General features: G+C 61.4%; 1 protein-coding gene across 1 annotated transcript; it reads left to right on the plus strand.

The window, feature by feature from the left end:
• Nucleotides 1–1,581: 1,581 nt before the first annotated feature.
• BESB_048810 (uncharacterized protein) lies at nt 1,582–13,117 on the plus strand (the record flags this gene model as incomplete). The annotated part of the gene is made up of 15 exons (XM_029363332.1): nt 1,582–1,692; nt 1,755–2,339; nt 2,825–3,659; nt 4,160–5,953; nt 6,417–6,845; nt 7,165–7,466; nt 7,736–7,841; nt 8,243–8,397; nt 8,789–8,844; nt 9,291–9,416; nt 9,768–9,876; nt 10,166–10,267; nt 10,547–10,612; nt 10,936–11,025; nt 11,579–13,117. 15 exons carry the CDS (start codon nt 1,582–1,584, stop codon nt 13,115–13,117), a joined length of 6,405 nt encoding a protein of 2,134 aa, XP_029220698.1.
• Nucleotides 13,118–13,806: the final 689 nt, after the last annotated feature.

Genomic DNA, 13,806 nt, shown 5'->3' on the forward strand with positions numbered 1-13,806 from the left:
TTCTCGTTCCTTTTGACCGCCGACTCGAGCGATGCATCCCCCAGTGACTTCGCACCGCGGGCATGGAGGGTCATTCAGTGGTGGCAGTGGACGGAAACTCCCGACTAAGCCTCCGGTAAAAGCCTGTGTACCGGACGCCTGCCACGGGCAATTCTCTAAGACTACAATCACTTGAAACACGTCGGCCAAGAGACGAAAAGCCAGGAACTGGGTATGTGTTTTTCCGGACGGACTGGACATCGCAACCTTGCCGGCGACCAGAGCTGCTGAAACGCGCAGTGTGTTTGGTGGGACGCCAGAGAGTGATTGGCGAAAGTTCCTGCGTCTTCTCTCACCAGCCGGGCATGTGCGAAACACAAACTCTGTCATTCAACAGAGGGCGAAACGGAGTGACTCTCTAGCAGCACATTCCCGTTTCGCTTTTTCTCTGCTCCTCGGTTTCGTTTGATTTTCGACTAGGCATAGAGGCCCTCTGAAGCTGTCCTGTGGAGTGGCCTCCATGGTCTTCTCTTTCCGTTCCCCCCTTTGCCCCCCTAGCTGGCCTAGAGAAAGCTGTCCACTTTTCCGTGTCCTGCAGTTTCCGAATAAAGCACATTCACGCATTTGACGCCTAAAAAGATATCCGGCCCGCGTGTTTCGGCGTCCATGCAGGGCCTGGGCCCTTATCTCTGCATCGAGTCTCGCTTTTTCCAGCAGTCCGCCGTGAGGTCTCGTCGTTTTCTCTTCTGTAAACTTGCCGTCCTTTTCCTCGGCTACGTACAGCGCGCTCGAGGCGGCGCTTTTGCGAAGCATCCATTTGCAGATCTCCGCTCCGTTGCGGCGGAGAAGTGGCTTCAAGCGGGATGACGTGACACAGGCCGGCTGTCTTCTCGGTTTCTCGTCGTCCAGGGGCCCTTTCCTTGAGAGGCGTCATTTCAAATGACCTCAGGACGGCGCGAAAGAAGCTGCATTCCCGTTTCCGCCAGTCACTTCTTCACTCTCTTGAGCACTGTGGGCGACTATCGAACTCGCAGCTTGGTTTCCCGCTCCACGCACCTCTACACGCACGCATCTTTCTTCTCCTAGTATAAACTCACACTCGAAAACCCCCTCACGCTGCGGCGGCCTCGTGTTGCCTTCTCTTCCGGCGGAGGTGCTCCGCGCCCGCATGCGAAGCGGGACTTTGGCGTCGCGACACCGCCTCTGTGCGTAAAGGAACTTGCCTTCCTCTATGCCCGCCGCCTCGGGTACCTCTTTCCTGTTTCGCCGGCCATCGAGGCGCCTCGTCTTCTCGTCTCTGAACCACACGCTCGTCTCTTGCGCACCGGCGCCTGGTCGCCATACAGGGCCTCAGCGACGGAGCCTAGAGTCTCTCGCTGCGGCGTGCTGTTTTCGATTCAGGTGAACGTCCGCGCAGTTGATATCTGTTCACACCTGCTTCTGCTTTCCCTCGTGATCTCTCAGCACTTTGTACACTTGGTTTCCCGCCTTTTCTGCGTCTGAAAGGACGGCCTTTCGGCCCTGACGCCCTTCGTTCTCTCCTGTCGTCCCTTCGTCGCCCTGGTGGGCTGGGGGTTCGACTCTGCTTGACGCCTCGGCGCGATGGTGGCGTCGTTTCCTGAGCCTGCGCCGATCCTGCTGGCGTTCGAGAAGAAGAGGCTTCAGCGCCAGCAGCAGCGGGAACGCGAGAGAGCGCGACGCGAGGAAACGGCGGTGAGGCGACTCGAGACGGACTCTCCCGAGCGCCACACTGATGCGCCGGCGCCTTTCCGCAGGACGCGCGGGGGGCCTTGTCTCCGTCTCGCGCGTCCTCTGCGCAGGGGAAGAAGAGCGCAGCGTCTCGAAAGGTCAGACCAGCGACGGTGTCTTCCGCCTGCGAGGGGGCGGTGCGAGGAGACCGAGAGCGAGGCGGCGACCGCGAGAAGCCGCAGTGGCGACCGTCCCGCAGCCGCAGCGACTCGCCGAGGACGCGAGAGGACGGCGAGCCTGACGGCGGACGAAGAGCAGGCGAAGAAGAAGCTCACGCGAAAAAACCGTCGCGCAAGCGCTCTCGCATGGACGCGGAGAGGAACACTTCGCGGCCCGAAGACGGCGAAGACGACGACGCGGGTTTCACCTCCCGCAGAGACGGGCAGGGAGACAGACGGCGGCGCCGGCAAGAAAGCGAGAGAGACAGCGCGAGGGTCGGAAGACTGCCGCGAAGAGACGGGGACGACCGGCGAAGGTCGAAGAGGGGCTCGCTGCACGCGGATTCGTCTCTCGATGTGGCGCTTGAGGAAGCGCCAAGAGATAGGGATCGCGCCGGGCGACGCGGCACGGTTTTCAGAGGCGACCGCGCGACGACGCGGCGCATCGTAGAGGTAAACCTGCTTTCCGAGAGTCTTTCCGCGCCGCAGCACCATTTTCTCCGTGCGGCCGGGACTTGACACAAGCAGCATACACTAGAGCAGAGAAGCAGGGGCAAAGCACGCGCATCACGCTGTATATATATATGTATATATGTTTATATACTTTCGTACTCACTAGGTCGCCATAGAGTTTCTCCGATGTTGCGAGGGTCCGCGAGGCGCGCGCCAGTCTCAGTCTAGGCGTCCTCGCTCTCCTCTAGCTTTCCAGCGCCTGTCTTCCTGCCTATCCGCTTGCTGGCCTGCGTCCTCTCCTTACTTCTCTCGCTTGGCCTTCCTCCTCTGCGCAAGCGCTCTGCTCGTTCCGCCCCTGCGGCGTGCCATCCTACCTCCGTCGCTGCAGACTCCCTTCTTCCCTCTGTACTGCGCCGTGAGCGTCCGTCTCTCTGCTCTTGCGTTATCCAGAGAAATCTGTCTCTGTTGGAGCCGTGTGCGTGCAGGCGCGGTCGTCGAGCCCGATTCTGATTTCGTCTGAGGCAGGCCACGCAAGTCCGCGGCTCCTTCGCTTGCGGCCGGCGGGCGCAGAGGCGTCCCCAATGTCGCTTTCCACGGGGGCTCCAGTTGTGTTTGTGACGGCCTCGCCTGCGTCGCGTCGCGGCGACGCGGCCGTGCTTCGTCCGCTTTCGCATCCGTTCAAGCCGAGCAGCGGCGAGCCGCTCCACGCCTCTCTGTCTGCAAAGAAGAAGGCGCGATCGCGAAGGCCTGGCAGCCGCGTGCCGGTGCTGTGCCCTGAAGACTCCGACGCCTTGAGCTCCGCCGAGCCGAGGAAGGGCGCGTCGCCGCGTCGCGGGGAGACGCGTGCCTTTTCTTCGACGTCGCATCGGGGGGGATCTTCCGCGGGCCTTCGCGGCCGCGATCGAGAGCTGAGGGGCGACGCGCTCACGAGGGAGGACACGCCGGCGGAGGAACGCACTCAGCGACGGTGGCGCGACCGCGACAGCGAGGCAGACGAGACGCCCCCGGAGAATGGCGTCAACACGCCGGAGGGGAGGACGCACCGCAGAGAGCGACGCGCGAGGAGCAAAGCGGAGCTGAGTGAGCGCAGAAGACAGCAGGAGCGAACACGCGCGTACGCCAAGGACGACAGGCGCGCCGACAGCGCGTCGGGCGCCCGCGCGGGCGCCTGGCGGGACGCGGCGCGCAGAAGGGAGGCAGAGAGAGCAGGCAGGCGCGAGACATTTAGAGACAGGCAGCCACTTGGGGACGCGACCACGTCCGACGCGGCGTCTTCGCGCGACACATACTCAAGAAGGAGATCGCCAGACTTTTACGCAGGTATGCGCCCGTCGTGCCGTGCTTCGGGCTGCCGTGAAAGCTTGGGGACGGGAGGGATGGTCGCGAAAAAGGGCGGCGACTGTTCCGTACATGACCCCTGAAGGGTGAAAATCGTCACGAGAGCTCGGGTCGCGCGCTGCGGAGCTGCGCATCGCAGCGAGCAGAAATCGAAAGAGGAGGCCAGAGGCGCACGCGTACTCAGCCCCCCTTGTGCGAAGGAGCTGCCCAGAACGCACTGGCTTTTCGTGCTTTCGCCGTACAGTAATTGCATTCGCAACCCGTATCTCGCATCGTTGTCTCTCGTGCAGCCTACAGAGAGCCCTACAACTGATCAGTTAGTTGTCTTTCGACGGTGTCGGCGCGGGAGCGGCGGGCGGGGAGACAGAGGCCGCCGCTTGTTCGTCTAGAGAGTTTTGTCGCCATCCAAAGTTTCACCCAGTCGACTGAAAACTTTGACTGAAAACTTTGCCTGCTTGTTTTTTCGTGTTTACTGCGTTCAGGCGCCGCACAGAAACCGGCTGAGGCGCGTGCACAGGTGCTGGTCACGCGGACTGAGAGCGGCGAGAGCACCAGCTCGACGGGCCTGCCGGATGTTCGGGCGCGGAGACACTCTCTCGGGGGCGTGCGTAAGGGCTCCACGACCGCGGTCGGAAGGCGCGAGGCGGACGTCTCGCGCCTGCAGCCCTTCCAGCCCTCCTCGCCCTCTGGACCTCGGCGCATCGCGCCTGCGGCGATGCGGAACAACGCGACCGGCGCAAAAATCCTCGTTCAGGCTTCTGGCGCCAGTGCAGCGCGGGCAGGCGGTGAGGGACGGGCGCCGCTTGCAGAGGGACAAGAACTCCCCCCGACTTCGCGCGCCATCTTTTCGCACACTTCCTCCTACGGGCTGCCTTCGCTGCACACCGGTCTCCAGCCCGGCAGCGCCGCGCGCGGGGCTGCAGAGTGGCGCGAGGGCAACGCGGAAGGGAGGGCGCTGGAGGGGGCGGGCGAGCGAGCCACTCGCCGCTCGCCGTTCTCGAACGGGGCGGAAGGGACGAACCTGCAGACCCCCGTGACGCCCGACAGCGCAGCCGTGCTTCAGGAACAGGTTCGCGCGCAGACGGAGGCGGAGAAGGAGCGGCGCGAACTCGAGGCGCGCGAGAGGCGCGAAAGAGAAGCGCGCGAGAAGATGCTCCAAGAGGAAGAACGACGCAGACAGGAGGCGCTCTTCGCGAAGGCTCCAGTCGACCCCACGTCCTTTGCGTTCTTCTGGCTCGACGCGAAGCAACGTGACGGGAAAGCTCCGAGCGAACGCGACAGCCTAGCCGCGAGGGATGGGTGCAAGGAGTCGGAGTCGGGGGCCGTCTCGCCTGAGTCTTCTCTGGCGTCTTCTCTCCAGACAGCCGCGCTGACGTACTCGTCGCCCAGGCGACATCGGGTGGGGGGGCAGCAAAGTTCGGAGGCGTCTTCCGCGTCCGTTCCTTCTTGGTCTTCCGCCTCGAGCGGCGCTGAAGGGCACTCCGTGCCGTCGACCGAGGCAGGCAAGCAAAGCCTCTCTCGCGCGTTCCTCTCGCCGGCGCCAGGCGAGCGAAAAGCCAGCGAGACCTCGATGGAGAGGCCGGGCGCTTCCTCGCTTCCCCTCTTCGTGGGCGTAAGCGCGGGGGGCAGCACCACGGCGCCGACGGAGAGCCGCGCGAGCAGTCTCGCGGGCGCGCGCACGGCGCGCCTGCCGTCCGCAGCGCCGTCTTCCTCTGTCGCGCGTTCCCTCGCGCGTCCAAGCTCTGCGCGCGCAGCGAGCGACGACCAGCTGCGCCGCCCTCAGGGCGAGGTTCCGCTGTGCGCGGCGCGGGGGGCACGCGCCAGCGAAGCCGCCCGCACGCCGCCAAGGGAGCCTTTCTCGTCGTGGATGAAGGCGCACGCGGACGCGTTCGTCTCGTCACCACTCACAGCAGCCACGCAGCGCGTTTTTGGAGGCGAGGCGAACCAGGGGGATGAAGAGGGGCTCGAGAGCCGCGCTCCGGCGGCGGCCTTCCGCGCCGAGGTGGCGGAGGACGCGAGACAGCGGAGCGAGGGCGGACGTGACGCAGACGACGGAGGCGACAGACACGCGCGGCGCTGCGAGGCCCTGTACGCCGCGATGTTCCGGGCGGCGGGCTTGTCGGAGGGTGAGGCTGAGGCGAAGGCCCGACGCCTGAACCTCTCGCGGCGCCCTACGACGAAAAGCAGAGACGCACAGACGAGACTGTTGGAGGAAGCGACCGCTGGAGAGGCAGGGCGGGGACCTGAGGCGCGACTGTGCCACTCGCCGGAGGAAGGTATGCAGGAGGCGTGGAAAACTACGGGTGAAGAAGAGCCGCTCACATCGAACGAGGGGGCAGCGAAAGCGTGATATATATTCATATATATTTATGTATGCACGATTTGACTGTACCATACAGCGGCATTAGAGAAGCATCCACGGCAGGACTTGGACGACTCGCGGGCCTGCGCGCTTGGGAGACGCGGAATACCTGAACACGATGACGGCGCTTGAGCCTGTCGTTCACTGTCTTCTCTAGTGTCGCATCTTTATGTTACGCTCAAATCGTGCATATATATATATATATGTCTATCACACATTGGTGCGCGTAGTTGTTTCTTTTGCATAGATGCATGTACGTGCGAGAGAGCCGTACGGGTCCCCCCGGCGTGGCCGCCCCCTCCCCCCCCCCTCCCTCAGACCCCCACTGAGCACACTGGCCTTTCTTCCCGGTTTCTGTCGCCTTTTTGGATCTTCAGGCGATTTGCATTCAGGTGACCGTCTCCGCGCGCTGATGACGCCGACGTTCCTTCCTGTGGAGTCTTCTTACCCCTCTCCTTTCGCATCGGAGGTCTCCGCGCCGCCTCCTGTCTTGCCGACCTTCTCCGCCGAAGGCAGCTCGCCCGCCTTCCCTCGCGAGTCTGCGGGGACTCTCTCAGGCCTTCCGCCGGCCGTTGAGACGCGCGACGACGCGGAGAAAAGACGCCAGAGGAACGTAGAGGCGGTGATGGAGGCGGTGAACACAGGGGCCTCCTCATTCGCCCTCGCTCTGCCTCCCGCCCCGCCGAGCTGCCGCCCCTTTGACATCGCCGCCGAGCGAGCGCGCGCGAGAGAGCGAGAACGAGAAGCCACGCGGGCCCAGATGCCGGAAGACGACGTGGAAGACGTCAAGCGCGAAGCAGAGGCTGGTAAGAAGCGAAGGGACGCCCGAAGACGAAGGACGCGCATACTTAAACACAGATTCGTCCTCGCATACACAGGCTGTTTATATATGTATGTATATATTTGTATGTATGTATGTATAATGGCGACTCACCCACGCCGGACAGCCACTACTTCGATTTGAGCCGAAAATCTGCAGGAGAGCGGTGCCCTGCGAGATACGGACTGTGGCGTTCGCGGCTCGTCGGCAGGCTCTGCCCCCGGTGCGTGTGCCTACGGGTCTTCGCTCTTCAATTCTGCGCTTTTGGCTATTCCGTTGCTGTCGACCGATTTGTCCTTCTGCAGGCGTCAACGACTTCCTCTCCTTCCTCGCTGCGCCTCTGCTGTCCGCATCGGATCGCCCTTTGACGGCGCCTCCGGCGCTGAGGGCGTGCCTCGCGTCCCTCGCGGCGTCTCCGCCCTCGGCTGCGCTGCTGCGCCTCGCAGGCGACGCAGAGACGCCGGACGCGCGCGACGGCGACGCGCTCGCCGACGCCGCTAGCGCGAGGACGACTCTAGGAGAAAACCAGGCCACTGGAGGACAGAACGGGGTCGTGGATGTGAAGCAGCTCCCCGTCATGAAACACATCTTTGAGCCGATCCTGCAGGTGAGCACAGCTCGCATAGAGTCTTTCGTTCTAGATCGTAGAGGCGTCCGACCGCGGGTTTTTTTTCTCTCCAGCCTTTCGCGGTTTCGGCGCGTCGCCTCCGCGTTTTCCCGCCGCTATGTGTCGCTCCGCTTCGCTCTAAAATCCTAATCCCTGAATCTGCTGCGTGCTTTGCCTCCGGTCTTTCCATGCGGTTGTATCTCGTGTCGCGCCTTTCCGCGCCTGTCTTGGAGCCTGGATTCGTGCGACTTTGCTCTTCCGCGCTGCAGGCAGCGGAGGCTGCCACGACAAATGAGGAGTTGAAGAAGCTGGTTTCCGTGTTCCCCGCGACGGCGAAGAGCCCAGCCGCGCACCAGGACGTACTTCTCTGCTTCGGTGAGTTCAGGCGATCGCGTGTCTCTGGCTATCTTGAGGTTTCGTCTCTGCCCACCCCCCGGTTTTCGCGAGCGACCGGCTTCGTCGCCTGCGCGCGAGCCAAGGCCTTCTTTTCGCTAGCGCGTACGCCTGCATTTCGCCGTTAGGCTGCGCAGCGCCTGGCGGCTGCTGTCTCCTCGGGTAATGGAGGAGCAACTACGGCTCTCTTGTTCCGCTTTCTTGCATGGAACAGCTGCCTCTCTCGTCTCCTTATGTACCTCGATTCACATGGCTCGAGGTACGCTTAACTCCCGCTATCGTTTTTTAACTCCTGCTCAGCCTCGATGACTGATTTCGGTGCGTCGGCGCGTGCGCAGCCTCGTCCTCACCTTCCTGCCGGCGACGTGTGCGTCTGTTTCCAGCGGAGCGTGTCGCGCGCGCCGGTCTGCGCGACGCGCGGCGGCGCCTCGAGAGCCTCGCGGTGTCGATTCACCGAAAGGGAGCGGCGCTGCTCGCCGAGCGCCGCGCCCAGGAGGCCGCCCAGCAAGCGGAAGAAGCTGCGCATCTGCAGGAAGTCGTAAGCGCAATGAATGGCAACTACGTGTCCCTCTGTGACTCAGCTTTTGTTTCGAGGAACCCGCCTCGATCCTTGAAGGGAGCTCGCACAGGGCCGCTTGAGCCCAGAAGCAGACGCCTGCCGTTGTCGCAGCTACGACCTAGCTGGGGCGGCTCTGTCGTCATCGATCTACACCATGTCTGCTCCCTAGGTTCTCTGTGGATTGCCGATATATACACACATGTACATATATAAAGATATGTATTTATATGGTGATATATATGTTGATATATATATGGGTATCCGGGTTGCGTGGGCGAAATGGCTGTGGAGCTGGACTTTCTTGGCGAAGGGTAGGACCGCCACAAAAGAAAGACGTGTTTTGTGTTCCTTTGCTTCGTTCGCTCCGCAGCGACAGGCGCTCGCGTATCGCCGCCTCTGGTGCGGAATTCGGCTCATCGCAGATCAGTAAGCGCAAATATGGCATTTGCGCGAATCCGTGCCTATTCTGCGTTAAAAGGCAGAAAAAGGGAGTTTTCAGATTTCGTTCAGCTGTGGACCTCTCTTTACGCAGACGTCCATCCGCTTGCCCGGGCGGAACCCCGCCAGCGACTCTATATGCCTTCTCTGCTGCTATGAACATACATATATATCCGCATAGATGTCTTTGTACTGTATGTTTGTGTGGCTGCGTGTGCCTACGTCTGCATGCGCTTGCTCTCGATCTTGTAGACTGTCGGACCTTCTCCCCGCTGCACACACGCACGCTGCTTTTGTCCGTGTTCCTGGTCTTGTTCTTTTCTGCCCTGGGCGCTTTCTCTGGGGCCTTCGGCGCTTGGCTTTTCGGTGCTCTTGCAGCGAAGAGCCCTTGCATCTTCGTTGTTTTTCCGCCCTTCTCCTGCGGCTTTTCTCAGCAAGCTGCGCGACCTCTGCACAGCCCGGCAGCTCCTGGCGCCGCTGCAGGTGGAGCTCGGCGCTGCAGACCTCGAGGAGAAGCTGCGTCTTCGAGTCGCCGCTCTTTCCACTCCCGAGGGTGAGGCGTGTTTCTGTGCGTCTCTCTCTTTCTGCTTCGTTGTGCCCTCGCCCTTCTCGAAAGCGGACACGCAGCGAACTCTCTGCATCGACGCGTGGGATGTCAGTCCACGATGTGCCCCCGCTCGCCATGAGCAGCGTTCGCTGCACGTGGAGGACCTTTTGTTGCTCACCCTCTCGCAGAAAGAGCGCGCACATCTGTGTGTGCCTGTTTCTGTCCGCGGCAGTGCACCTGTGGTTCACGAATCGAAGGCAAAATTGCAGATTGCAGACCGGTCTGCTGGCACTGTGTGCTGTGCAGATGTCCAACCTGAGGGGGAGACGCGCGCGGGGCCACAGTGCTCAGAGGAGAGTCGAAGTGCTCCTGAGAGCGTCAGGCAGACTCTCAAGGCGGAGTCGGTAGAGAACGAGAAGAGAGAAGAAGGCGAACTCTCTGGAGAGCCGCGGCCGCCAGAAGTACTCGGAGAGGTAAGACGCAGCTCTACCGCCCGACAACAACATGGGGCTCGGGTTCATGAATACAAATATATATTTATATCTTGTGCGGAATCGTGCGTGTACGACTACAACGTAGCTACCACATACACGTCTATATCTGTAACTATGTATGTATTCATGTACGGTTGAAGACTTCCGCGCGCATAGACACAGACAGTAGCGCATCGTTGTTGCTGCGTAGGGCACACACTTCTGCGCAGGTACGTTTTTCTTTAGCAACCGACTGTTTTATGCGCCTTTGCGTCTTTTTGTTTCGTAGGAGTTGCTGGCGTGCGACGAAGAGGCGCAGCGAATCAAGGAAGAAGAAGAGCGCAAGGCGGCGCTGGAGAGACGCATTCGCCTGCGGAAACTTCGCGTGCAGGTACGGAAAGCGAAAGGCGATGGAGAAGAGACATTCGACTGAAAGAGAATGACTTGAAGCTGGCCCGATAAGAGAGGAGCTTAGACAGGCAGCGACAGACAAGTCGGTGAAAGAAGAGAAGAGGCCTCCCAGTTGTTTCTCCGCAGACCCGCTGTTACGCTCCGTGGCTGGTCGTTCCCATCCGCAAATCCTACCCTTCAATTCCCTATTTCCTCTTTTCTTTTTATTGGACCTTCACCGATTTTGGCCGTCTGCTTGGTGTTTTCTTCTTTCCATCAGATCCACGAAGGCATCAACGAAGGCACACAGATGCTCGAGGCACTGCAGTACCAACGCAATCAAGTTGTAAGCGAAAAACTTTCCTTCGTCCTCTCCGCTTGTGTTTCTTGACTCTTCAACCGGTCTGCTGTATCGTGGTGAAGCCGTTGCATTTTCTTGTTTCCTGCTTTGCCACGCGGGGAGTCTCTTCCGCTCTGCATGGTCGCAGTTTGTTTGAGATTATTTTAGCTCCCGATTTACTGCGTCTCTTCCGCCTCGCGCTGCGCGTCCCGTCTGTGGATTTTCACATTTCCTTCCTCAGTAATCCAGCTTTACCTTCTACGCTGTTACGCTGTCCAAACAAGTTTCTTCGTTGCTGATATCTCCGGCTTCTGCTTCGCTTTGCTCAGCTCATGCTGGCGCAGCTCCTCCACCGCGCGGTGCTGCCGCACGTCGACGAGAAAGGCCTTCTGCTTCAGCTACAGAGACGCCGGTCTCAGGTAGGCCTCCGAGGGAGATTGACGGTTGTGTGTATCTCATAACAGGAGCCATCTTCAGTGCGCAGAAAAGACTGGTCTATACAAGCCTAGGGCTCCCATTTATTAAATGTAACCTTTAGGGGCGAGTGCTTCCCCCTTCTAGAGCCCCAGCGTCTTTCCTGGTTTTCGTCGACGTAAATCTCTGAGTGCTTGCCCTGTTCGCTTTCGCTGCGAACATCCTCTGGTTCGTGTCCCTCTCGCGCCGCCAGCTGCCTCCTGGAGCATCGCGGCGTACCCCGAGTTCGGCCGCGCCGTGGGGGTTAGGCTGCGGCGCGGCTGCCTCAGGTGCGGGCCGTCGTCTGCGGCATCGTGGCGCCGCTCTGTGTGGGCGGCCGCGCCTCTCCCCGGCCCAGTTTGATTTCGCTCTTTTTTGAGGATGCGGCAGTCAGTGGGGAGATGGTGTCCTGCAGTCACAAAGAACTTGGTTGTCTGTATTTCATCACCGGAGTCATCTTCAGTATTCTAGGAACTGTAATGTCTTCGGTTATTCGATCTGAGTTGTCCTTTTCTGCAGCGGTGGGATGGTACTCCGGAGCGCGCAGCTGCGGTGCCTGCCTCGAAGGAAGCCCGCGCTGAGCTCAGCGAGCTGCCACGCTCGCCGACTGCTGCGGACGGGCGCGCGGGGGTCGCGTCCTCTCCTCTGCGCCGCGAATCGGCGCCGAGTGGATCCCAGGGCGCTCGCGCGGCGTTTGCGTCGTCACCTCGCTCCGGTCGGGGTCGCGCGCCCTTGCTCCAGTCTCCGCGGATTCGCGACCTGTTGCCCGCGCTGCTTCTTGAGAGCTTGCCGTCTCTGCCGCCTTCGCGGCGCTTCTCGCTCGCCTCGCTCGTGGGCGAACGCTCCGTCCTCGGCGAGGACGACGCGCACGAGCCCGGCGCCCTCGACTGCAAAGTCCCCGCGGGCCTCAGGACCCCGAGTGACGGAGACGCGAGGGACGGCGCGGAGGAGAAGCGCGGCGTAGGGAGGAGCTGGCGGCAGACGTTCGCTGAGAGCGGCGAGATTCGAGAGGCTCCACAGGGAGGGCGACTCGGAGCGTCGCTTTTGCTCCAGGGCTCGTCCAGCGACCGGCCCCTGAGGCTCTCGGATCTCGGCGGAGGCGAGGAGAAAGGCGACAACGGCAGTCTCGGGGGCGAGACGCAGCAGGTCGACGCGACCCAAGAGCTCGACGCAGATCGTCTCCGCGAGGGCCTCGTGAGATCCCCTGACGCCGACCACCGCTTGCACCGCGCGGCGTTCACAGGGGCGGGTCACGCGTCGCTGTTGGCTGCTTCGCATCAGGACGGCGAGAGGAAGGAGGGACGACCCTTCACTCTCGCGGCCTCGCGCGAGAGGGATGGTCGGAGCGTCTCCTTCCTGCCTCCACCCTCTGACGGGCTCCTCGGGTTGTCCGCAAGCGGCGTCTCCGCCGCGAGGAGGGCGGCGTTCGACGCGGACGCGCCGGAAGAGAATCCTCGCGCCGGCACAGAGGCGTTCCTCGCGCACGCGTTCGCGCAGCAGCTGCGCGACTCGCGAGACGACGAAGCGGCGGCGGCGAGCGTGCGCCGCGCGAAGCTCGCCTCCCACGCGGGCCTCGCCCGCGTCGCGGCCCTGAGAGAGACGGTGCGCGCGGCGCGGTCGGAGCTGCTGTTGGTCTCCGCCGAGGAGACACCTGCGGCGCTGCGCGGCGCGCGGCGCGGCGACAAAGAGGCCGGCGCCTACTCGAAGGCCCGCGGGGCGCGAGCCGAGGCGCTACATGCCCGAGGAGGCGCGGAGGCAGGAAGGACGGGCGAGGCGCTTCCGCGAGCGATAAAGGCGAGCGCACTCGACCGAATCCTAATGCAGGCGTCCCTCTCGGTGCCCACAGGGGCGCTCCGGGGGCTCAGACGCTGGACGGGCGAAGAGGAGCTCGCGGAGGCGAGTCGACGGCGAGAGGAGAGGATTATTTGGGAAGAACCGGCGTCGACGCGAACCGAACGGCCGTCAGGACACGAAGGGGCGGGAAGCCGGGAGAGGAGACAGGTGCCTGAAGAAGAGACTTTCTCCCTCAGAAACCTCGCTGCTTCCATACGAAAATAAACACATCTATTTGCCGGGACTAACCCCGTGCCAGTCATATGCATATATATATATATATATACAGGTACATTGATGATGTGTGCATATATATATATATATATATATATATATATATATATATATATATATATATGGGTAGGGTTGTCTACAGGCACTGTCGTAACGATGTGCTCGTTGTCTCTACGTGCGTGCTTTGCGCTTGTATTTCAGTTTTTCTGGTCTTGGCCGCTATTTCTCTCTTTTTGAAGTGAGGTAAACAGATCGCTGTTTTTCGATGCAGACTGCACTTTTAAATTATGTTGTTACGCGACATGGACTGCGGGTCGCGGGTCTGCTAGGGGACTACGAGAGCTCGGAGAATTTCGCCGAAAGAAATCGAGCCCCTCAGCCGTCCTCGCTCGGAAACGCCGCGTGAACGTTTGGCGCGCATGCGCTACATTGTTTCGGGTGTGGACTCGGCAACCGAACGCGACAGAAATCGGCTTGAGGCGAAAGAACGAACACAGACGAAAACGAGACACGTGTAGACCTCACGGAAACAGTTCACTCAGGGTTAGAAGCTTAACGAAGAATTAGACCGATACAGACACGCGTCGCTACCAACTGTGGAGAACGACCGACCAGGACATCGGCAGCGACGTTACTTCCCCCCTAAGAACGTTCACTCAAACACTTCCGCCACGCATCTT

This window comes from Besnoitia besnoiti, chromosome III (genome assembly GCF_002563875.1).
Source record: "Besnoitia besnoiti strain Bb-Ger1 chromosome III, whole genome shotgun sequence".
NCBI classification, from domain to species: domain Eukaryota; phylum Apicomplexa; class Conoidasida; order Eucoccidiorida; family Sarcocystidae; genus Besnoitia; species Besnoitia besnoiti.